We start from the raw sequence: 26,853 nt of genomic DNA, 5'->3' as shown, positions 1-26,853 counted from the left end.
TTTCTTTACTCCCTGAGCCCTGCCAGCAACTGGGAGCAGCTCATCTTCACGATGGAGAGAAACTGAAGCAGCTTGCTGCACATTGGCCAAACAGCAGTTATTTTCCTAGGAATCTGCCTGCATTTTGGAGCAGAAGATGACATTTGCTTTACAGAGGATCAAACTGTTCCCTTGTGTTAGGTGTTTTGTTCCCAATCAAAACCACACAGCATAAATGCAAACCCTGAAAATCAATGCAATATTGAAAATTACAGAAAACACTTCAGGAACTGAACAATGGTTTATGATGCACTTAAATGTAATTATAAACTGAATTTTGCAAGTGAATTAAAACATGTTATTTCTAAAAAGAACTCCCATATTTTAAGGCCTTGTTGAAAAAATTTCCAGTTAGGTAGGCCCATAAGTAAAAGTTGTAAAAATACTGCATTTATCTTCATAAAACATTTTTGCAGTCTCTGCATTCACTATATTAAATATGTGCATTGGAAACCTTCTTCCATTGCAGATATTTTGTATGTCTGTACTTACTATAAGACATCTGTGATAGCATATAATAAACCTTGCATCTCACCACAAATTTATAGACAATGCTGCACACAAGAACTAGAAACCACACTGAATTTTCTGGGAGAAGCAGGGGACAAAATAAAACAAAACACTTGATTCTCATTCAATCCTATTCCTAATTTTGATCTTAACTGTTTACAACTGCGTAGTTTTTCCATGGAAAAAGGAAAAACTGCTATATCCCACACAAGGGAGCAGAAAATACGGGCAAGGAGATTCCCAGCACAGCTCTAAGGCTTTTGAGAGGTTCAGCTCCGGCAAAGCCCACTATGATTAGGACAAAGCTGGAAGATGGACACAGTCAGAGAGCAATCAGCAGCTGTAAAAGTATTTGGCCAAAGACAAAGTCTTAAGCCTAGCCCAGTTTTGGCTTTCTGCTCATTCCATATGCCATCCACCATGACAGAAGAATCTCCAACTGCATCTTTACCAAAAACGCTTCACCACTTTCGCTAAATGCTTAAAAACCCCTCTCCCCTCTGCCTGCCCAAACAATGAGCCCCTGCCTCCTCCTGGCCCTGCCTGCACGGAGGCAGCTCTGTCACCTGCAGAAATCCTCCTGGCCCAGCCAAACACGAGTCCTGCCACAGCTTTTGAAGGCTGTGACCAAATGACGGAGCTGGTGCTGCCAAACGTGATGAGCGATGGCTGTGGCAGACACTGAGCAATTGGAAAGGCCCATTCCTCCTCTCCCTGGCAGAACCAAGCACATAGCCAGCAGCAATGGGAATGCCAAAGGAGGTTCAGCAGCTCCCCCCCGCCCAGGGATGCCACCCACCCCCCTTCAGAGCTTGCATCTCCCTTGCTCTCTCGCAGCAGGCCGCCTCTGACCTCTCAGACCCTCTCAACACCCACCCATCATCTCAGCAAGCTCCAAAGCCATGCTGGCAATCAGCTCAGCAGACATCAGGTATGAGCCCCACCTTCAAAATTTCCACTGCTCCTTGCAAAAGGGTGTGTTGACTTCAGCTGCATGCAGAGTAACATCAAACATGTACACCCATCCAAGGCTATAAAGAGAACTCCTACCCTTCTGTTTTTATAAAGAATTACATTTAGTTGTTCTCCCCCCCGTAATTTTCTCTTACCCTGCTGCAAGAAGCATAAACGGACATGTCAGAAGAGCATTAAGATGTTTTGCCTGGTTTTTTTGGTTAGAGGGTGTGTGGGGTTTTTTTTAAACACATGGCAACATTTTGACTTCTATTCTTAGAAACCATTTGAGGCAAAAAAGGGCCCATGAAAGAATTGAAGTCCACAAATGAACTTCCTTTCTGACAGCTTTTTCTCAGCCATCTCCCCTCCAGTCATGCCTGCCAAAATCCCATGCTTTATAGGGGCATCTGTTCTATTCTCTCCAGGCCAAAAAAGGAGACTTTTCAAACTCTTACTTACAGCCAAGGAAATCTATAGCTCAATGAGCCTAATGTGATTTTTTCCCCCATGTCTGCAGCTCCACAAGTGCCATCAGAAGGGAAAGTCCCTTTCTCCCCCCTCCCTTCCTCCAGCCCCATGCTCCCAACCCAAGCCTCTTCTAAAAGCTGTCCTCCCCCCACTCCCCATCCAACTGCTTTTTACCACGACTGAGGAACTGAGAACAATTTACTTATTCACTTATGAGCCATAAATGAAACTCTACATCCACAGCTGAACTGACATATTCTTATGAATACCTGCACTGCCTCAAGTTCCTCAGCCTGCTGTGACCTTGGTATACTTCATACAACAAGAAGAACATAAAAAACAGCTGCTTTCCCATGCCAGTATCACAACACAGGCAGTCTCAGTGCATTTGACTAAGAGCTGGTTCACATTGCTCAGTACAAACAGCAGGTCACCCAGGAACTGCACTGCCTGCCCATCACACACTGGCTGCAGAGAGAAGTTTGGTAGCTCCCACTGTCACCAAAGAACAGAGCAGTACCTACATCATATTCCCTGTGCCAACCTCACTGCAAGCTGGCAAAACCCAAGTGCAATGCATTTCTTTTAATAACTTACAATTTACGGGGAAAAACACAGGGCACCACAATTGTGTCAATTCCCCATGAAATAACAGTTTTAATGTTTTAACTTTCTAGAATTTATCACTTGGTGTAAGACTTCAATGCAACCACAATATCAAGCACAGGCCACAAGCATCATTGATGTGGTTTTCAGTGAAATCTGCAGAAAGAGACCAGAAAAAATCTAACAGAACAACTCCAGACATTTGCATCAGAAATAAGAGATGAGAAAATTGAGTTGAGCTGCAGGTACATATTTTTATGTATTACAATCAGTATTTGCACAATACCTCTAAAAGTGCCTCACATATCTCATTCTTTTTATGGGTAAAAGATAATGGCAAGTCTGCAAAGCTCCTTTTTCTCTCTACAAGCAAAACATGTCTCATAATTTGAAGGCCATAAAGGATGTAAGAATATATTAATAGGCAAATGAGCCCTATTTGCAATTATTTCTTTAGATCTTCTGGTTAGCCACAATCCTGTTCACATATAGTCTTCAAGAAGCAGGAATAGCCCTAGCAGGTTAAATACAGGCAGGTTTTCAGCCTAAGATTGCTAGTACTGGGCATGAAGACCAAAGACAATATCTTTGTCCCCTCTACACCAGTTCTTTGTGGCTCAGCCTGTAAATGCATAGCCTCACTGGCAGGCTGCATCTATGAGCTGAATACATAAGCTCTTCCCCTCATGAAAAGGGAAAAAAAATTAAAAATCAAAGCTAAGCTCTACATCTGAAAATAAAAAGGCAATTAAAACAAGAGGAATACATTTCTGACACGGCCCAGTTCTCTGGTGAAATCAAGATTAAGAGGCATGTTTATGAGCAAAACTAAGTCAATATTTTCAAATTGGTTTTTAGAGCAAATCTTAGTTTTACCATTCATAAAATTCAATAGGTAATTACACAGCTAGGCAAAAGTCCTTAGAGGAAAGCAGAAGAATAATGAATTCCCTACATAATTATTTATAGCTGTGTTTTTGAGTGAACACAGTACAACAGGCATCAAGCCAATATTTATAGGAAAAAAAAGAGATTTGTAAAACCTTAAATATTTTTGTAAGCCAGTCCATAGACAACAGCCTATTTCACAATCTAATCTGCCTTTGCAATACATAAAAATCCCAACAACTTAGCTTGCCTCTCTGATTAATCATTACGATTTAAAATAAAACCTTGACAAAGACGGGTCCAGAAGCACAGCTACAAAATATGTAATGCTACCAGAACATGCAATTTGCTTAAAATAATGTTCCTGGGAAGTGCCAGAGTGTCGTGTGCAAAACATGTTGTCTCATCTGTATTTTGAAGAAACCCTTGGGAACAAAATCACTACCAAGCATCAGTCAAAATGGCAACAACCAGAGCTCAGATCCAATTCAGTCTTTCATAACTAACCCTAAGAACAAGCTGCTTATCACTCCAAAGCTCAAAAAAGATGATGAAAACTATATAACACAATGTCCTTTGGTTCCCTAAAGACATTATTACATTCAGTTAGGAGCTGATTGCTGTGCAATGATGCTTCTGCTTTCCAGATACACAGCTTAATTGCCAATACAACTTCACAAGAAAACAGAGAGGAAAAAATTTCCCTCTCCTGCTATTGAGAAGACAAGCAGTAGTTGCTAGCAAATAAAAAGAAGGCCAAATTGTTGTTATTTTTTAAAGCTCAAATATCATCAATAACATGCTGGAGACAAAGCTAAACAAACATTTTTTTTGTAACAAACAAATAGAACATGATCCAAACATTCCACTAAAATCTCATACATATTATAGTGTCACAATTAAAAATTATAATAAAATCTATATCAATACATAAAATTCACAGCACAAAGGAGCTCTAACTGGACTGAAAATAATGGGGGTTTAATTTGTATATTATATACAGATGCTCTTGCTGCAGTTTAAGTCTTCTTTTATACACACCAGAAACAATACTGGATAGATTGCTCTGCTCTATTTCAGCACTCCACAAAACAGATTTAAATGGAAAAGATCATTGCACACAGGGCTGTGCAGACCACATTTCATTCTTCTTATACAACAGCAGGAGTTTTCAAGCAATTTGAATGTTACTTAGTTTCATTTGAAGGAGAGAGTACAAAGTTGGCATTATTTTTATTACTATAGCATGTGGTATGCATAGCAGCAAAGTTGCCAGGTATACATACTGGAGCAAGAGGGGCATATGTCCTTAAGGAAATACCAAAACCCAGACCATAAAGTTTATCAATTAGCAATAAACATAAAGTCCCTCCCTCCTGCAGCAGCTTTAACTTAAATGCCCAGCAGCTCTATGGATTCAAAAGATTGAATCCTATATCCTTGCTGTTGCCAAATACCTCAATTGCTTCCCATGAGCTAACATTTCCTTAGGACTAAATGTATTTATCTTTTTTACCCAGCCACAATTGACTTCTGTGTTAAGAACTGCCACCTTCCATCGATGCTTATGACAAGAACCTGCACACCTCTCACAGCTCCCCCAGCTCAGGGATAGGCCAACTAAATATCACACAAAAGCACTTTGCAAACATTCTTTCTCCTTTATGAGGAATGCAGACAGATCCTGGTGATAAATGGTCAGGACAACCCCAGGATTCCTTCTTCAGTGCAGAGGGAAGTACTTGTAGAGATGCACATAAAAGTTGCAGTAGAAGTTAAGAAATAAATGGGAAAGGAAACAGGAACCAAGGGAGAAAAAAGAGGTTGGAGACACAAAAGGCAGCTATAGGCATCATAAGCATTGCTGAAACAAACAGGGTGTGTGTATCCTATGTCTAGATCAAACAACTCCACAAATTCATTTTTAAGCAAGAACATATTTCTTGGTTTTAATACAGCACTAAAATAAAATAACAGGAAATTAATGGTACATCATTGACTCTATAGAGTTTAAATTCATTTGTCTGCCCTGCTTTTCTGCAATTTTCATCCATCTCAGAAAAAAACAAAATAATGGATTTATATTTTTTCCTGCAAATAAATGGCTATTGCAAAACAATTATGTTCATTTAGACCACGTAAAATATATTGCAAGATACCTGGAGATAAACAATATGTATAGCAAGAGAATTTCTGGGAACAGCACAGCTGAGCCAGCAGAAAACTCTGCCCCCATTCTGTTTAATATCTGGAACACTGGGCACCCTGGTCATGTTGGTGGCAACTCTTCCTTGGTGCAAGAGAAACCAAGCTGTCCCAGGAGAAGAATCAGAGCAGGAAAGCCTGCTGAAGATGGAATCCAAGCTCTGACATAAATGTCTCAGCAGCAACTGTGAAGAGGCATTTATTTCTCTCATACGTCTGCTACAACATGAACAGCTCTGCATGTACATTACTTGGTAGGAAGATTTTGGGGAGATTTTTTAAAAACTTACTCTGGACAATTTCACATAACATTTATTGAATAATTATTTATTAATTTTTTATTTATTAATTAATTTACCCATTAAAATCCCTTCATAATCTTCAGTGACAATACCATTTCAAAGCAGAGTTTTGCTTCAGCAATCTATGAAAGCTCTGATTTTTCACAGAAGCCTATTCACCTCTCAATCATTTGTATTACATCACTCAAGTAATCACTAAATTTTATTTCAGGGAAACACATAATTCTCTTCTGTAAAAATCTACACTTGAAGTCACACTCCCTTTAAAGCCCTCAGAGAGATACAGACACACTTGGTCTACAGCTCACCAAACCTGCTTCCTATGGTCGTTCTGGAGATTTGATAAATCACGCCTCACACTCTGTAGAGACAATCTCCAATGACTACAGGAGCCCACCTCAACATCCCTACTCGGTTTGATGACCCCCTTCCTTGTGGATCCTCTTTGCCTGCTCCTCACCATGACAAGAGGAGCAAGAGGAGATGCTTGAGATCAACTTCAGATTTCATTTAGCTAAACAAGAAAGGCAAAGAAGCATGTGCCAGCTGGTGTAAAATAAACACTCATACTCTGCTAAAAATGTTCCAGGCTGAATTGAACATCCACAAGGAGCTAAGGAAAACAGCAACACAGAATTCCTTACAAAGATTCCTTGGAACTGGGAGATCCTGTTGCTACTCAAACACTACTTAGACTCACAGTATTTTAAGACAGGACAAAATGTCCCACACAAGTAATTTACTTGATCCAGGGTTTCCTCCTTGATATAGTATACTGCCGCTGAAAACTCCCATGATCAATTAATATTTCATGTCTATGCCCAACAGACACTGAAATGTAATAAGGGCCTGACTTTATCAAATCCACAGCCTACCACAAAACCTACCAATACAATAACAGCAGGACAAAGTCAAAGAATTCTGTAAACAGGAGATGTGTACTGATACAATCAATGCAATATCAATCGAGTCATTAAATTATTTGGGATGAAGGAACATGCAGAACAAGCCAGTAGAGAAGGAGGTGTGATGCCTGCTTACGGTAAAAAAGCCCCCAAAACTCTGCTATGAAAGTTCTCAAATTCCAGAATCTCTCTGGAAGAGATGGCAAAGTGTGCATTGAAGATACCATGGTTTGAATCAGCTGGGCATGAAGAACTGTGTTTCAGCCTGCACAGGCTCAGCCCCTTCTGTGCCCTTTCTGCTCTCCTAGCTGTCAACCACATGTCCATTGACACACATCCTCTTCCTCCAGAGCACAGTCTCAGTAGCACCAGAGGCACCCTGGGCTCTGGATACACTTCCAGCCACCCTCTGCTGGTCAGAATGAGCTGTCCTGCAAGCGCCCACACTGGTCTGGGACCCCCACGGGTTCCAGGATCTCTCCCTTTGAAGCAGACACACCAGGGCACAGAAGCCTACACCACTGCCCCATCTTCTACAGGATCCTTCCAGCATCAGTGCAATGGGGACAAATGCTGCCAAGGATTTCCCCTCCAACCCAGGCCTTAAAATAACCCTGGGATGTGGGAGGGAAGCATCTAGGTTAACACTGCCTCATGCAGCACTATTTTAAGCAGGAAAACCCTGAGGATTGGTAGGGTTTTGATTCTTTCTTCCAAATGCTGCCACTCTAGGCACTTCCATCAGACTCTGCCTCCTCCTCCAGCTTTTATCACCTGATAGCATTAGAGTAACAAAAATAAGGGTAACTACTATACATGGAAAGTAATGAGAAATGAAAAAGTATTTTTATGCCAAGATCAAAACAATAGCAACCAAATATTTTTCATTGTGCCAGAAGAGACTTCTGCTATTTCTCAGACTACAGCATCGGTCTGAGTTGACAACTTATAAAAATTAAATTAAAAATTATATTTTGGTCATTTACACCAGCAAGCCCTCCACTCTTGCAGAAGCTGGAAACCCATACCTGGCGTACAAAGCTGTTGGAGGTAGTGTCAGAGGATGTACTCCCATCTGATCCTTTGAATCGGTTTTTTCTTCTTGCCCCTTTACCGTAAGACTGTTAAAAAAAAAAACACAACAAAAAAACACAGATTAGAGAAACAGCATTACAGTACTGGTTTGTGTTGCACAGAAAGCTTCCAGCCTCTCCTAGGCTAGCAGGGATTCAGATTATCAGCTTTGTGTCAATCAATAAGCACATATTCAGTAAGGAACTGATGGGATGTATGGGCAACTGCTCACCAGGCTTGGTCAACTGAGCCCTAAATGTTTTGCTGTTGTTAGGGTTTTTTCACATTTGGTTTCAGAAACATGTTTATAGACTCACATAGATGTAGCATTATTTACCTAAATCACAGTGATCAAAAAGTACAGTTGGTTGTGCAGCTAGTTTAAATAAACAAGGCAGGAAAGGAGGCACTGGAGCAGTCTCCAGTACATCACAGCGATGAGCCAAGTCAGCTGAGGGAACATTAAACAGCAAGAAGTGAAAAACAACTTGTTGATACAGTCTTACAGCTGATGGGAGATTTTACAATAATAATTTTTTCACAATAAGTTCAAGAAAGTAAAAGCACTATAACAATAAAAAAGGACTATATGTGTAACTGGGAAAGGGACAATATGCTACTAAAAAGCAAGGCATTTTTTATCTACTTTTATCTACTAGAAATTTACAGTGACATGAGCAGAAAGCTATGGTTGGCTGAAACAAAGCTTTAAAACTATGGTTTGGAAACACAGATAATCATGGTTTAGAAACAAGGAAATTCATCCATGTGTCCACAAAAAGTCATTTTTTTGTGCATTAAACACAAGTCATCAATAAACATTTTCAAATTACAAGGGGAAAAAAAGAAATAGTTCAAAACTATGTTATTTGCAAGCACTTATTTCTGTGTGAGTGCAAACTGTGTAGACTGTAAACTCTGCCATGACACCACCTCTGGGCTGTGCAAGCTTCAGAGCTTTGGGCCTGAGCTCACTGGTTCTCATGGCAGGGAAGAGAGGGCTCCAGTACAGGCTGAACACTTAAAATCTCACACTGGCAGATTTTTAATATCATGTCTTCAAAGCGTGAGTGCTGCTCTTAGCAGCGACACACATGGTAAGTGTGATTAAATATTCTGCAGTCTAAGACTATCTGAGGAGGACTACAGACAGCCACTACCAACTTCAGATCCTTTGACAAATCCAGGTAACTTGCCTGCACCAGATGCAAGAGAACAATCTCAAACAGGAACTGTGTTGATCCTGGGTGAGTTTGGAGCGCTAGGTGAAATCCAATGCACCAGTCTTTCCGAAAGGAGGACTCGAGGAACAGTGGTTCTGTCAGCAGGACACTCACTCTCAGCAAAACAGTATCTGTTACCTCGCTAACCTAACAGTGACCTACAACAAAAGCAATGTTGTATTCCCCAAAAAACAGATTCATGGGGAAGAATCACAGTTTGCACTCGCACAGAAATAATTTTGCCAAGGTCATACGATTTTTTTCAAAACTGCAAAACAGCCATGTAAGAAATTTCTGAAAGGCACCCAAATTGATTCTGCACATGCTGGTTAGGGCAGAACTATACAAAAATCAGCATATTGAAGACTATGGGGGTGAAAATAGGACTTTCTGAGGAGTCTAGGACTGTAACCCAGCGGGTCTCAAAATATAAAATTAAATTTCAATCAGGAATAGTTTTACATGGTTGCGTTTCTAAAAGGAATTTTGGATAACTGAAGAACTTGCTGGTAATGAAAAGGTCTTCCTACATCAATAAGAGTAATAAGTAGATTGGAACCACTGTTACAAGCAAATTATTAAAAATATTTTCCAGTTATAATAGACTGTTCTACCAGAACCATGTTTTTCCACCCAGGATAATACAATTAATATAATATTCTACCTAATATAATATCAAAGTACCTAAAAATACATAAAATACATAAAAAGTATCTCTGACAGAGGTATTCTTCAAATATACCAACATGTTTAAATCAAAATTTACCTGTTCTGAATGGTTCCTATTGAGTTAATGGCCTAGGGTTACATACAAATATTCTGAATTCCTTTTCTACAATTTTTGTGGAAGACTATAGAAATACACTTAGGGAAAAATATTTAATTTCTAACATTCACAAAGGAGCTCAAAAATATAAAGCATCTACATGAAGACCACACTATCTAGGCAATTTCATTAATAGTGTGCAGTACAATATTGTGTCATTCCCAAGGAGATAATTTAAAACTTGTACACAGTTTCTCTCTCACAGTCACACATTTTGTATTTGTCTCCAGTTTCTACAATATTTATTCAAAATATCATAGTGCTCAGTTTGCTAACACAAAAAAATTCTGAGAGGCAAAAGAGGGACTGAGTCTAGGGTGATGAAGATAAAACAAATAAGAGCAGAAAAAGAAATGTTACAAGCACAGATAGAGAAGCCTGCCTTATATCTGTGTAACAATGACTAAAAGCATTTCTTTCTGGCAACATCACAGCAAATGCAGCTCAGGCTAAAACCCACCTTGATTCTTCAATTTGAGGAGGTTTTTTTGTGCACAGCAACATGCATATTTTTGTTCTGCTGTTCTCCAAGTGAAAACTCTTCAGAAGCATGAGCTACATACTAACTTCAAACACAAAAAGCCAGTGGACATGATGGCAGGCTGGGGCTGCAGACTGTAGGCAGAGTCAGTTTTACACCTGCTTCTTTGCACAGAGCAGTTTTCAGTCAAAAGAAAGGGGGACAACTTTTGTATGTGGGAAATATGGGATTTGATTACTCTTTTCATTATTTTAAAGGATGCTAATTGGGGGCTACATTTGTTTTCCACACTGTTCAAGCTTATTCCCACAGTAAGAAATGCCTGAAACTTTCTTCTGAAGATGAGGTAAGCCTTCCATAATCAAAACAATATTATTTATTATTAAAAATTATTCATTATCTCTTGCCATGTGGAGAAGCTTGAATACTCATCCTGTCACAATCATTATGGTTTGCTTCTTCATGTGTATTTTTTTCCAAAAGCTCTTAATGTGAGAACGAGGCCTTTGTAAATAAATAAATAAATAAAATACGTAATGATCTCAGTTACTTTCAATTCTCAGGGGAAAAAAAAAAAGATAATATTTTTGCCCAATACATCACTGTGATTTTCATGTTAAAATCCATTCCCTTATCTGTGTTCTGTGCAGCATTTGGCTGCAATTAGGCAGCTAAAAATAAAGGGCTGAATCACGACATGAGGACATTGGCCAGTAAAAGCAGCAACACGGGGCAGTCACAGAACCTGTGTGTTCTGTACCTAGCAGAACAACCTCTGGAGACCAAACACCACAGCAGCCCAGTGTGCAGTGCCCATGGTGGCAGCCTCCAAAGGCAGCAGGGCAGGGCTGGCACAGCATCATCTGTCCCAGCTGAGCAGCTCACAACTGACTCCAGCCCTGTGAACGAGCCTGTTCATAAGAAAAGTCTGCTGACAGTAACATTCTTACTGGGTTTTAGCAGAGCATCTTACTCAAACATGAAGTTGTGTATACGTGTGTTTACAAGTTCAAAACTGTAGCTTCGTTTATTAGTCAGAGGTGCGAAATTCCTTTAAAATTGGCTGAGTTTTCAAAGAAGAGAAATAAAACACACACATTTATGTTCTAAAGTTCTAAACAACGTGAAACCTTACCAAAGAACCAAAACCAAACCTAAGTAGTTTTGTAAAAACCATTTCATCAACCAAGACTTAATAAAGCAAAGAAAGACTCTGCTTTCCAACTCTGATTGTGCAACTGTTATTCAACCCATGTCACCAAGTGAAATATGGGAATCATATGAAGTTTTAAAGGCATACACTGCAGTTTCCTGATAATTAACAGTTTTATGTACAATTACTTATTATTGTAAACAGATGAGATCAGTGCTGCTCAGTGAAACTTCATTTTAATGAGGTTCTGTCTCAAGACATAAAATACATAAAATACATAACATTTAATCCTGTAACACACATGACAAGCAGAAGCCATCGTTTATGCCTGTAGGCAAAATACTATCATCTGGAAGAGGAAATATAAAACATTTAAAATTACCAACTCTCTGTCTTCAGTGGGAGTCTTAAAATGCCCTTCACCAGTAACCACTCTAATGGCATTTCACAGCAAAGCAGTGGTGAGGACTGTACAAAGGATGAGTCTGAACCTTAATAGGTAAAACAGCACCAGCCATTGAGACTGATGGCAGGTGGCAGAGGTAAACCCTTAAAAACTGGTCTCATGAAGGAAGAGTACAGATTATTTAGGCAGTAGAGTCACTGACACCAAGTCAGGTCCTTAAACAAAGATGGAAGAAATAAATTGGAGAAAACAAAAGCAGAAATTTCAGAGCTACACTGAATCCTACATCATCTCAGATGAACAAGGGACCACCTACAAAAATCAAAAGAACACCTAAAATGGTAAAAAGTGACCCCGCTGAAGGATTAGGGAATTGCTGGAAGGTCAGGAATGCAAATATGCATCAAGTGTTTTTCCTTCCCATGCAAAAGCTTAAAAAATATTTCAAGATGCACATGTTCCATACACAGTATGTCAGGACAGTGCAGAATACATGCATCCAGCTCCATCTTTTCCTTAAAAGAACACCCACTGCCTCTTTAAGCAATTCCTTACAACAAGGAAACAAATGCTCCTGTAGGTCAGAGCCCCTGGGCCCTTTCTGGCTACTAGCCAGGCTTACCACCACTCAGAAATGAAACCTTCCAGCATCAGCTGCACAGCAGCAACCCCCACACTGTCCCTCCACAGAAAAAGACATTAATATTTCTGACTTTGTCACCACAAATCACATTAATGTCATAAAGGAGTAGAGGTCAGCTTCCTGACCACACAGCCAAGGGCTGGAAGACGTACACAGCCCTTGGTGATGAGCTCCCCACTAATCCACAGCTCCCTTCCATGACAGGAGTGAGGGTAAAAGGGCAAGGTAGGGTACAGCAAAATACCCTGGCTTGTCTCCACCTCAGGAGCAGGGGTTTGAGTCACCCTCTGTGGTCAACAGCAGCACAGCCCTGTGGCACACCCTGCTCTGAGACACACCTCAGCCTGAGGAGCACACACTCGTGTCCCCACAGCAGAAAAGAATCCCCAGCTTAGGTCTCAAAACCTCGATTTCTCCAGACAAACAACTTTTGCAAAGGGACAAAACTCAGGAAAGACAGGACTTCCCCTCAGGAATCCTTTAAAATTGAGGATCTCCAATACAGACATCAAGTTCATGAAAGCTAGAGGGATAGTCTGCAAAGTCCATTTCACAGTCATTTTATAAAATCCTACACCTACACCAAAACAAAAATCCATACAAACAAACAAACAAAAAAAAAAAACAAACCCCAAACTCCACAAATAATTCACTTCTCAAAACTTGCAAATATAATACATAAATATTTGAGAGATGCTTATTTTTCACCATTAAAAGAAAACTAATTTCTGCTGAGCAATCTGTAATGGGTAAATCTTAGATGTTCTTTTCTTTTCTTTGCCCGTGATAAAGCCTTGCCAACACTGCATCTAGAAACAGCCCTATTCTTGCCAGTTCCTACACTTGTGAGCCATCTCCCAGTGCTCTCCCCCTGGCCTCAGACCAGGTCATCTGGCAGTCTCCCCCTGCCAGACAAGAAGCTGGGAGCTTGGCTGGCTCTCCTCCTCCCCAGGAACCCACCCCAGTGCAAACCTGCTGCTCCTCTGCCATTAACACCGGGGATGAAGATGCCAGCTCCCACCTCACAAAACAGAGCCCGCAGCAGCAGAAGGGGCTCGTGCCCAAACCCTCCTGCAGCCTTTTAAAACTGGCAAGTCCAGCTGCAGCCACCTGCCTGCACCTCCCCACCTGCCCTCCACGGGTTTCTGTATTTTACTTGCACAAGCAAACAGAAGGAGATCTGGCTCTGTGACAGAAGCACGCCTGCAGCGACCAACAGCCCATTTCCCTCTGCCAAGGGTTTGCTGCCCTGAGGACAGGGACCAAGGCAACCCCTTGGAGGGTGGGGAAGGCAATTTCGGTTCCTTGATTTTTAAATTCTTCTATCGTAGCACTGCAAAGACCTGAGTAAAAATAGCAGCAGAAAAGTAACTGAGACTCCAGAGAAGCCAGCCTTGTAATAGCACAGGAACTTTTCATCCGTAGAGGCAAAACAGGACAAAACCAGAGATTGCCTCTAGAAGATAAATAAGTTAGAACTGAAACTGCTGAACTGTTTCAGAGTGAATTTACACTCTAGGATAATGTAAAGATCAACTATTACACCCCATTTATGCTGGTAATGGGTAATACCCAAATGGAAAATATCTCTGGAAGAGATGAGCATGCAAAATCACCTTTTATTTCTTGAGTACAGGATAATGCAAAAAAACCCCAAAGAGCAGAGAATTATCAGAAAAGTAATAGGTGAAACCTGCAGGGCTTTCTGCAGTGAAGGACTATTAAAATTTATTTTTGTCAGTAAGGAATACAACACTAAAAGGAGACTGCCACTTCGGAACAGAAAACACCAGCTCTTGCTGAGGGCCATGAGGAAGTCCAAGGAATGGAATTGGATTTTATCTCTTCTTCCTTTGTTTGTATATCCTCCACTGAATTGCTGCCACATTGGATCTGGCTTCTAGGGATGCTGCCAGAAGAGAGTACAACCTTCCACACCTCTATAACGAATGGGTATTGTTATTATTTAAGTAAGCAAAGGAATATAAATTTTGTTTGTTTATGGCTTACAAAGTATTCTTGCAAGTCAGTACTGGGAAATACACGGCTGCAAAACGTTTGTTTGAAGAACAGGTAAACACGGTCTGAACTGGGATAAATCAACTCAGCTGAAAGCAGCAGAGGGCAGTGTGATTAATCAGCTGAGAATAAATCTCTGGATATTGTTCCATTCCTCATTACCACCAGACAGGCAGTGAAGGGACGGGGCTCTACAACTGAGAAGGTAGCTGGAGATTCAGGAAGGACAACAGCCAGCGTAAGGGCTGTAACTAAGCTGATTCTCTGGAGTCACCACATGCACATCACTCTCAAATTCTCCTTAACATGGTTGATACAGAAGGAAAACTGAACAAGCCTGTCCCCTGGACTCATGCATTCAGTTTACCTTCTGCAATGCAACCTGAAAAACAAACCAAGCGCTCCAGGGATGATGAAACCTTTAGACTTGGAAGGCAGAAGCATTTAGCAGCACGATGTAGTGGAGGAAATCTAAATGCAGGTGAAAGAGCTGAAGAAAACAATCGAGAATTGTTTTCACATAAAATGTGTCAGGTTGTTAGGACGTGCACTGACAGATGATGCATAAGCAGGCAAAAAAGGAACAGGAGGAAAATAATAATGAGGAATAGGGAAGAATTCATCCAGTGTAAGATTCATCCCCCCACAAGGTAGTCTGTAGTTGCTTTATAGAAGGTTTCATTATGTTTTCTTTGAAATGTCTTTGTGTAATTTACTCATCTGATTTGCTATGACTGTCCCTAATGCACAGCACAGGAAGCTTTGTGATGAGAAAACAACAACAGAAGTTGAATCTAATGATTTTTGAGGACTGAGAGACTTTGAAGAAAGATCATAAGAAAATTACATGGGAGCAAGGGGGAAAAAGAAGAGAGGCTAAGAGTTACCATGAAAGGCATTAATGTGCTATGTTATATTATAATCAAATCATAATAGTACCTGGGTTAATTAAAATTATTAAAATGAATTTTCTACTAATTCAAATTCCTAAAAAAAAGGAGGGTTCTTTATGTAAAGAGAAGACTGAGGTTGATTAAAAAAAAATACACCAAAAAACTGATCATCAAACACTGATACATTAGAACAGTTTGCTTCTTTTCTTTCAGAAAACCTAATGCTGATTTCATTACAAAAGGGCCACACCTAAAACCACCCCTTTGCACTGACATACACCTGGACATTGTGAATAAGTCCCCGGTATAACTGTCAGCACGCAGTTGAATAAATTTGTCTGGATTTGTCTGGATAAAACTGGACATCCAAAACTCTACTGCAACTCCATCTAAGACCGAGATCCATCTGAGACTAAGATCACATTGAACTAGAACTAGAACTATTTTTACAGTCATATGGACCTAAAAGCCATAGAATTTTAGGTAATTCAGAAAAGAACACCAATATCTTGTCCCAGTTGCAAAGAACTTCCCTGGAAAAATACAGTATAACTGTCATGATGAGCTCTCAAAGAGATTTTTTTTTTTTTTTTGTTTGCAGATCTTTTTAGGAAAATGCATTATGAAAATAAGAAATAGATTTTAAACAGATGTTATCTAGAAATATTTCACATATTGAACTGCCTTTTAAGTGAACTATTTCTGGAGCGTTAACTACATTTCCCTCCTCTGCCCCATGGTGACAAATTTGGCCAAAATGGATGGACAGGCACAATCCAAAATATTGACCATGATGTTAAGATAAGTTAAAAGAAATCTCAGCTTTGCAAAAGTAAAGTTCTTGGATATGAGAATTGTTGTGACTTGGTATGACTCTACAAAGGCTCTTCAGTAATATTTCCTTTAATGATAATTCCCAGAAGAAGCACTTCAAGTAATCACTTTTAGGAGTGACATCACACCATAAGCTCACATGTTGGTTTGCCTGACAGATTATTTGGCAGAAATGTTTCTAGGATTGATATTTAACTACCTTAGAGAAAAAGATAGTGGTGCAAATAACTGAAGTACCTGCAGGCAATCTACTTGATGGTTCCCATGTCCTCATTAAGCCTCTCCTTCTCACTGTGAGTGTGTTCTAAAGCAGCAAGGTTTTACAACATTGGGATTTTTTAAATGCTCATGGAACAAAAATTCAAATCAAAGTAATTGTCTCTAAATGCAGCGCTTGCTAAGGAATTAACCTGCAGTGTTATTCAGACAAAGGTCTCTTCTGTTTCCATAACTTTATTTCCTCTCTACAAAAGGTTTATGTATGACTAAAACAAGTACATATGGAGAAGATGATTCCTGTTCTGCCTAATGACTTTGATTCCAAAAACTGAAAAACATCCCTGAACCAAAAAGGTGCGTTATCACTGTCTTAAAAAGGGAATCTTTTTGGCTGTGAATGTTCAGAAACCTGTTTTATAAAACAGAATATAAATGTATTACCTGAAACATAAATAACGTGGGTGTTAGCAAACTACTCTTCCTCTCTAAACAGAGGTTCTTTAGCCCTAGTAAAAAGGAGGGTTGAGAAATCAATTTTATGATCAGTATTTGACATTTGTCCACAGCAGAGAGGTACCATATGATTTGACAGTTGCTGAATCTGTGCTTAGGGCTGAAAAGATGTAAAAAGGGGGGATTTGTAGGTCAGAAATTAGCTCCATTGCCACTGTTTCTGGAGAAGCTGGCAAAGCATATGGCCCTACTGAAATGTCTGTTCTGTGCTTGGAGGCTACTGACATCCAAAGAGACACTGTCTCTTTTTCAGTTTAACCTAGTCTCTGCTTCAGTGCCTGGATTTTGCTCTGCTGTCACCGGGCCTGAGTAAGTAAAGATCAATCACCAAGACTGTTGACAGAATGACAGCATTTTTCTCTGTCAATCAAGCACTTCTGGGATGGAGCTGGTCCACCTTCTCAAACAAAGCATCAGAGATGGCTTTGGCAGCAGCAGGAAAAACTGCACCCCAAAAGCAAAAAAATGTCTGTCCTAACAAGATCGTGCATGTTTGTAATCTGAAATGCACACAATCAGATTTTACCACCCTTTTACTGGGTTCAAAAACAGCACTCTGAAGTCTCTGTAGCCAACTACTGCAAACTTGAAGATTTTAAGCAACATTCATACATTAAACAGAAACAACCTTTCAAAATACGAAGTCTTTTCTAAGTATGCCTTACCCAGCCTCCTTCTCATCACCCATCCACCCGAACACTGCACATGAACTGAGTTCTCAAAATTTCTGAGACGACTGTACAACCACCTTCTGCATGAAAATCGAGCAGCTTAAATCTGCAGCATGTTCAACACCTTCAGCCTCCCCAAAATTCCTGCCGAACAACTGGCGTGGATTGCCTTCCCTCACCTACAGACTGTCACCAGCCCGTGGCACAGACGAGGGAGGCTTCAGCCGTGCGTGGGAAGCATCAGGTACGGTACAACAGGTTACTGGAGCAGGGAAAAATAGCCGTACCCTGCGAGTAATACATGTGCAGAAGATCAGCTTAATATCAACGCGTTCTTACATATTCCTCTTCCAAATAATCGCAAGGTTCTTTTGACTTACGATGCTTCTACGGCACAGAGCATCCCATGGATGTTAATTAAACGGCATTTGAGGGTGGAGGCGAAGACAGGGGTTTCGGGCGTCTTAGGGGAGCTGTCAAACTTTTCTGACGGCGGTGACCAAAGTTGAAGGACGGGCAGCTCCGGCGGCCCCGCCGTCCTGCCCCGCGCCCCCGCCCCGCCGCCGCCCCGGCCCCGGCCGAGCCCGCCGTACCTGCGCTGCCGCCGCCGCGGGCAGGGGGTTGTCCAGCAGCTCCATCTGCACCTCCTGCGCCGGGCTGGGAGGCGATTTGGACATGTCGCTCTGGACCATTGGCGAGGAGAGCGGGTGGCTGGGCGCCGGGCCTCTCGGCGGGACAGAACCGAGCCGAGCCGAGCCGAGCCGAGCCGAGCCGAGCCGAGCCGAGCCGAGCCGGGGCGGCGGGCGCCGCTCAGCGCCCGGCCATGCCGAGGAGCGGGCGGGCGGCCCTGACCTACCCAGCCCGGCTCCGCTCCGCTCCGCTCCGCTCTGCTCCGCCCTGCTCTGCCCTGCCTGCTGCCGGCGGGGAGCGCTCGGCGCCGGGGACGGGGCAGCGCCGGCGGCGGGCGCGGGGGAGGGCAGGGGGCGGTGCGTGGGGAAGAGGGAAAGTGACAGCGAGCATCTCCCTCGGCAGCGCCGGGCGGGGGCGGCACCGGCATCGGCACCGGCATCCGCGCCGGGATCCGCGCCCAGCGCCGGCCGGCCCAGCCCGAACGCGGCCGAGCGGCGAGCAGCAAAGTTGGGGCTGGGGAGCGGGGGCCGGGGTGCGGTCAGGCCCTGCTTTTCCCTTCAGCCCTGCCGGGCGTCTCCACCCTGGCCGCACGGCATCGCCTGCCTCGGCGCGCACCGGCAGAGACCTGCGGTTTTAGTGGGCAAACCGGCACTTCGACAGAGAAAGTTCCATAGGTCTCTCGTGTTGACAGGGTTTTTGGCTGTACTCGGAGGTTCCTGTGCCCATATCAACAGGGGATGAGTAAGATGAAGCTCACTGTCGAATTTTATTTAACCTGTGTCTGCACAATCTCGATCGTGCTATCGGTACCCCACAGGAGGCGCTTGAAACACCTGTTTGAAACCTGATCCGGCAAAATCATCCTCCACCCCTGAGAGGATCTTTCATTTCTTGTCAATGACAGATCATTTTGGTCCTGACAGAGACCAAAGTCTCTGACCCTGAGAAGCCCACAATGGCTGACACCATTCTTTCACTGGATGGGACCTAGCTGTGCCCCATGTACCGTGAGGGAAACTTATGTTTTAAGAATCACTTTGTGGTGGTTTGTGACATCTCTTATCAGCTGATTATAAACAGTGAAAACTAAGTCTAGAAACTGACTGGCCTAATGTCGCACACTTAAAATCACAACCATTACTAAAAGTAATAAAAGTCACTTTCAGGAAAAGAAGCCAGCAAACCAAAGCCAGCACAAAAAGCCAGATCAATTTCAAGAAGTACTTTCAAGCTTTGTCCAGATTGCATGGTTCATTTATTTCATTTTTCATAATAGCTAATAAGCTTCCTTTCTGAATTAGCTTACCCCTATGGATGTTCTTATATGAATAATGAAAAAATCTTACAGGAACTGCCCTTTTTTTTTTTTTTTTTTTTTTTGTGAAGGAATTAGCTTTCCCTGCAAGAGGAAGAGCTCTGAGGTTTAAAGAACTTTCACTTGTCCAAAAAATTTCATATTTATTTTTGAAGACAGCATTTCAAAATTATTTTCTAGAATTTTAAGGTGTTGTCCATGACAAAACACAACCTTTAAAGTTAGAAGTGTGGGGTTTATTGCTTAATTTTCTTTCAAGTAACCCAATAGATGTGATAAACAGTCTTGGAACCACAAAGATGCTGGAGCCTGGACTGCTTCCAGATGTTCTTCAGGTAGTTATAACCAAAAAGATATTTTCTTTTCAGATATTTGGTGTGGAAAATGCATACTTCACCATCTAGTAGAGGCTTTGAAGTAGTTATTTCTTTGACACTTACAAATTAGATTGTTTAAATGGAATTACTTTTTGTGACCATCATCATTATTAAGGAATTTACTGAAAAACCTAAACACAATGTTCATGCTAATGCTTGCAGAGTGGCATATTATGATTGAAAAATGTTGGTTTTGTATTTCTGACACCTTTATGGCTTTGGAGCAATTTATCCTTGTGTTTCGAGGCACGCTCTAGGACAGGCGCTGGACGATCCCCCATGATTCAGTGCATCTACTTGGTGGATTTTCAGGCATCTGTCAGGGATTGCCTGTTCTCTCTCACACAGAGAAGGGAGTGGAAGTCACTTCATCATGTAACAGTGGCCCTTCATATTGCCTTCTGGGTTTTCACTTTGTAAAGAGTGTATAAATAGGAGCATTTTTTCAAGTATACCATCCTTCTGTAAGAGTAGTAGTGATCGTTTTTGAAACATTACAGTTTCTAAAACCATAAATTGTGAATCCAGATTGAAAGACTATTTCTACTCTCTTATAAATTAGAGTTTGAATATGTCAATTGAAGTTCATTTTTTGTGTTGCTCAGTCATTTCTTTTATTATTAGTTTGTCTTTTCTTTTTTCATTCCAATATAAAAATATAATGGTAATTATTTTGCTTTTTTATGTACACCCATGTAGGGTCTGTAGAAAGCAAAGACTCAGAAAAGAAGTTTCCCCCCACCACACACACGAATAACATTTGAATTTTTAGAAAGTTTATTTGGTTTTTCTTTCTGAGGAAAAATATTCTACACAACTGTTCTTTAGCAGCAATTATCATTCATTGCCTTGATGTAATGACTGGCTAGAAGATTAGCATAGAAAAATAATTGTACTTTACTCTGTTTCACCCCTTTTGTTCAGCAGTTAATCCAAGTTCTCTAACCTTGAAATGTGCAGTGAAAATCCTTCAGCTAAACACACATGCATGCAGTCATCCCTCTGCATGCTGTTTTTGGCCACCTCTGCTCCAGGAGAAGGGTCAATGTGTAAAAACAATGTGCAGAGATTCTAAATTGCTTGCTCTTTCTCAAGGGGAAAAACAACCTGGTATGCCTAACCCTTTCTCAGCAGAAAACCACACTGCTGCATTTATTTACACTTTTATCTGCACTGAAGAGGTGTTGTGCATGCTTATTTGTTTTTTTATAAACATGTAAATGTTAGAAAACCAGAAGAAAACACAAGCTGTTTTGTTCATAGGGCTTTTTTTTTTTCTTTTAAAAAACAATCCCAAAAGCTTAGGCTGACAAACAAGATAACCTGATTTGGGTGCCAAAAATAGCTGGGTTTTTTTGCATGAGAGTTTAGATGTTCTTTTAAAGCAAGGAGGGCTGTATTACTTTGCACATTTAATTGTTCTTTACCACCAGTATAAGAATGTGGTGTCAGCACCATGTCCTGACCTTTGTACCCATGAATGGCAGGTACATGTTTGGTTTAGCCTATAACTATCACCTAAATGGGCAAAATATAGGCCAGGGAGGGTTGGCTGATATTTGTGCAATTGCAGGTAAAATCTGATAACTTAGACCCAAGGGACTTCATTAAAAACTTGTACAAATACAGACCAATGAGCTTACAATTATTCTTATGAAACTATATAAAATGCTTCTAACTGAGCATACGTTTAAAGCCCTGATATAGAGCATTTCTTTAAGATTTTCAGTTAAAAAGAAATGCTGGCCATCTCTTAGTCTGTGCCACCTCCTGCCTAAAATGAATTGTAGCCAGAAATTCAATATTGTGGAAAAAAAAACCAAATTCACTTGATGACCTGGTTTTAATATCTCAAGACAGACATAGTTTATCTTTTTCAGTGATAAAGTGGAAGCTGCCTGTCACAAGTGCAAATTAAAGGGGTTCCTCTTATTTTAGTGCTTCATCTTTCACAGGAGTCTGAACAAAACCACTCCAGAAAGGCTCACTTTTGAATGCATTATCAGTCTGTATCAGAGCACAACACCACCTGGCTGGATTTAATGAACTGATCCATTCTCCCAGCTCTTGTTTATTATGCTTTATTCTTGGATATATGTGCCATGCACCTCAGAAAGCCTTGATTGATACCGTTACAATGCACTCTGGAGAAGACAGGACTGGAAGGAGGAAGGTTTCCACATGATGGAAGATAGGAGCAATATATAAACACTGGCAAAAATGCTTTAAATGCACAGAAAGGCTCACAATACTTGAAAAAGCCACAACACCTACTAGGCACATATTTTCAGCCCTTTGCAAAACGTGACCAAAAAAGGCACGTTCCCGCTCACAAGCTGTTCACTTTGCAAGAGCAAATTTGCTGCCGATGGGTTGTATACAAAGTTCATGTTTGATTAAGCACTTCTGCAGAAGTTGCTGGTTTCAGTTGATATTTTCTTTGCTTTTTCTTTGCTCTCCTGTCATAACTGAGACTGCATATCTCCTTTTGTATCCCCAGTCCTTACCAACTATGGTGTTTCTATTTATAGTATCATTTTTCTCTTATTAAATACTTGAATTGCAAGAGCACAAAAAGGCTTTACAGCATTCTCACCCACAAATATGCTCAGCCCATGTGAGTTACTGACATGAGAGACAGATTTTAATAGATTGTGTGTGGCCTGTGTCCAAGGACAGCATCCAAACTCTCCACAGCTCCTTAAGGTTGGCCTTTCCTCCACCCTTCCTTGAGCCCTGTGCTCAGTTTGGGCTTCTCTGCTTTTGGGTAGTTTGTTGGTGCTTTTTTTTTCAACCCAACAATCCTTTATGTGTGGCACTGAGGCAAAACTTCATTCAGAATAAATTGTGTAAGACAAGACAAGACGGTGACAACCTCTAGTAAGTGTGCGGATTGCAAAACCACCAACGTGGTTGACAGTTAACTCATCGTTACCAAGGCTGCTGGCAGAGTTAATATGTCTGAGAGCATTGAAATTCTTTGCCAATTTATAAATGTACAGATTTGAAGTGCAAATCGATGATGGCACCGCTCCATGTTGCCATCTAGTCAGTTTGAAAAGTGAGCATTTGCCAGATGTCATTTCCCTCCCGCCTTGCCTTGGCTGTGCTAATCTGATCCTCCGTGGCACACCGCTCGGCTCTTGGAGCGCGAGGGACTCCGCTCAAGAACTAAAGGCAAAATGTAGCAGAAAATTAATTACCTTTCCATGGGGTAAATCTGCTGCTTTATCTCTCTGAACCATCCTACCATGAAGACTGAGTAGTGCAACTGCCAGGGTGAAAGGGGAAGGAGAGACAGCAGGAATACACAACTCGGAGCAAGGCTGAAAAATTCCTTCCTGGCAGCACACCAACCCTTAAGGCAGCCTGGCTATAAACATCAAACTGAAAGGCTTAGTTTTGAGAACATTACTGCAGAATAACGCTGATTTGATTTCAGAGAAGTAATTTTTTGTAAGTACTTTGAGTTTATGCAACAAAAAGAGGCAAGGAAAGACAAGTCTTCAAGCTTTTGTTTGTTCCTCCTTTTTCTCACATATTGCTAAGCCTCTTTTACTCAAATTCCACCCAATCTTTACCAAAACTGAAATTCTCATTTTGTGATGTAAGTGCTATAATTGCCACAGTCAATTAATTGCCATCAAAACCAACTTATCTATTTCCAGAGAAAATTTTTAAGGGAAACATCTGTGCCCCTAAAACATGAAATGGTGCATAAGGCTCCACCATCTTCTCTGACTCCGTGCTGCCGTGAATTTTATTGAGATAATCATCCTTGAAGCATCTTTCAAAAACCTAAAACCAAGTTAGTACATACATAATAATTTTCTGTTGAAACATTGCCATCCCATCTGACTTCTCTAGAAAAAAAATGCCAAAGGCCTAAAGCAGCATTCTGATCCCAGTCATGTGCAAAGGCGAAAACAGTGGCAAGTGTCAATCAAATGTACTATACATTTCGAAAGTAAACAAGAACTTTTATATTATTTTGAAACCATGTATTTTAAAATACACCCTCAAATACTTCCTGCAACATGTTTCTCAAATCTGTATGGTTTCCTTATATCATTGCATGCTAAGAAAATAAATTCCCCTTCAAATTTGCTCTTGACTATTTTTTAGGAGGAATAGCTTGAAATAGATATATCTTTTTTTTTTAATTTTTTTTTCATTATGGAATTACCCTTATAATAGGAAAGGATCAACTTCTAAAATCACATATCTATTAAAAGTGTAAGCTAATGTATTGGTGTCCAAGCCCATGCCACCCAGGACTTTAATAATCAAACCACTCTGCAGTACTCCAGCGGGGAGTGCTGGAGCTGCTGCTGAAAGCCTTGGTGCAAACCATGGTGAAACACATCCCTGTTCACTCTTGGGTTAGTTGCTTGGATGCCTATTTCTAAAAAGGCAGCAAAGAAAGAAAGGGAGGAAGCATTGCTCTTTCAAGGAGGGCATTTCAGGCCATCAGCGACCTCACAAGGCATCCATAAAAACCCAAAATCTTTAGTATTGCTTAAAACAATCCCTTAATAGGAAATCTGGTCAGAACTGCTTTTCCTTATGGCACCTGTGAAGCTCTGTGGTCGCTGAAGACACGTGTTAGTGGCAGACTGCATCAGCTCTGGTGTGCCATCTCAAGTCTGCCCAGGTGAATTCAACAGGCAGGGGCAGCTCCATGGCAACAAACACTAAAGAAACATCCTGTTAGCCAGAGACCTAATTCTGCAAAGATACATGGAGCGTATTCTAGCACAACAGGAAGAAAAATGCATTTCAAAGAGTGATAATGGGCAAAGCCTTAAAAAATTTCCTCCTCAAGAAAAGAAGCAGATCATGGTCTTTGGTAATTAGCCGTAAAGGATTTTTTCTGAGAACAAAATAAATTCCAGATGAGATTTTACAGCCTTTGTTTGGACAATATTCAAATAAATTTCATGTTGTTGCTTTGTTTCCTTTTTTTTTTTTTTTTTTTGTCCTGGTATAATCAGTGTGCATCTGTTTTTTCACTCAAAACTCAGGAAGTCCTGCCAGTTTTCGCATCCACCTGAAGAGAGAAGCATCAAAAAAGAAAACCATTCCTCTTCAGGATTACTTAAGCCCTAGTTTTCCGAGATTTGTGAATGATCTGTACATCAGGGTACCAAAAAGAGTCCTGAAAATCATTCATGAACGTAGCTTCATTAGTTTCATAGAACCCTTCATGAGTTACAAAGTGCTCTACACTAGTTTTTGACTGGATGCCAGAATCCCAAACATGATTTCTCCTGCATTGGACATATTTCAGTATGGCTTATAAACACTAACACAATTCTTACTTCATGCAAGCTTTTTTCTAGCACTTTATAAACAGTAATTCAACATTTACTGTATCTAATATGCTTATATCTTCTGAATGCTCATCTACTCTTCAATACATTTCTACAGGCTGACACAAAACATTTAGAATAGATCAAACATATGAAAAAAGGAAAACACTGTGTGTTAAGATAAGTCTCTCAACAACAGGATAACATATAGGTGAATGGCTGCTTGCATAAGTAGTAGGGCAAATGCCATAAATATTTCTTACCAGTGTGAGTCTCTGGGCTCTTCAAGTTGAGTCACTGTGAGGTTGCTTCTGGGAGAAAAATCTCTGTTGCATGCTTTTACAAAAAACAAACTGTTTTATTTAGTTTTGCTCTATATGTCACCCAGCATAAAGGAAACAATGACAGTAAATATAGTGAGATAGTCTGAACCAAAACTTTAGCTCTTTGTAGCCAAACTATTATTTAAGAATCAACTCCTGAATTCCTGCCATTGTAAATCCAATGTACCAGTTTAAAACAAGACTAATTTTTGATTCTCACTTTTATGTTCAGTGTAATAGTTCTCTAAACAGTAGCCAGTGCTGAAGCAGCAATGTTCTAAAGCAGCAAAGGGCCAGCTAAATGTGGTCACCCACTCAGCAATTCCAACTTCATTTGCCATGTAGTTCCTTCTGGAAGAAACATCAGTTTGTTTTCAGTGTTTGTTCAGCCATTAGCATTAAACTAAAAGGGCTTTTACTAGGAAATTTTGCCAGAGTAAGTGGTTATTTTTGGGGGGTTTTTTTGGTGTGTTTTTTTCCCCTAAATAAACAAGGTTGAAGTTATAATAAGGGCTTTTGCATATCTTTTAATAATTAGCAATGAAACAGAGTAGACACCAAAGTATCTACATGAAGTTCATGTAGAAGAAAGAAACTTGTTATATCCTCCTTACTCTGAGAGCTCATAAACAGATTAGGTGCTGCTCACAAGGGCTCCTTCCCACTGCAGCTGAGATCACTACATAGCTGGGTGTCCGCTCTGCTTTTCTGGGATTGCACATATGCTGTTGTGAAACAAGCCTGTAAACTCTTTTTAATTATCATTCATGTTGCTGTTTGCCACTGCAATGAAAGTTCATTTACCACAATCTACTACAGTGTCTATATATATATAATCTCCATGTGCATAGCTACATTCTGCATGTTGTAAGAAAATTCATCACTATTTTGCATTTGCTACCATGCTTCAATTAGAAAGGGAAAAAACCAGCTCTAAGATAGGTGTGTTTCTTGCACAAATATGTGTTCCAGTACATTTAATACTTTCATTATTCTGAATGTCTTGCAGAATTAGTAATTTTGCCAAATGGCTTGCACTGTATAATTTGAATGCTAATTTT

At 40.7% G+C, this 26,853-nt stretch overlaps 1 protein-coding gene across 3 annotated transcripts in view; it reads right to left on the bottom strand.

Moving 5' to 3' along the window:
• Positions 1-18,632, bottom strand: part of CACNB2 (calcium voltage-gated channel auxiliary subunit beta 2) — a 242,871-nt gene extending 224,239 nt beyond the window's left edge. For all 3 annotated transcript variants that reach the window (XM_084226957.1, XM_084226954.1, XM_084226955.1), the window contains exons 1-2: positions 18,429-18,632; positions 7,909-8,001 (exon numbers count right to left, since the gene is read on the bottom strand). In XM_084226957.1, the coding sequence (XP_084083083.1) occupies positions 7,909-8,001; positions 18,429-18,527 (192 nt within the window). In that variant the 5' untranslated portion in view covers positions 18,528-18,632. The remainder of the gene's footprint in view (positions 1-7,908; positions 8,002-18,428) is intronic.
• Between the last annotated feature and the right edge of the window lie 8,221 nt (positions 18,633-26,853).

The sequence above is a fragment of the Fringilla coelebs genome (genome assembly GCF_963513975.1).
Source record: "Fringilla coelebs genome assembly, chromosome: 1".
Lineage (NCBI taxonomy): Eukaryota > Metazoa > Chordata > Aves > Passeriformes > Fringillidae > Fringilla > Fringilla coelebs.
This window is presented reverse-complemented; position numbering and strand designations above follow the sequence as displayed.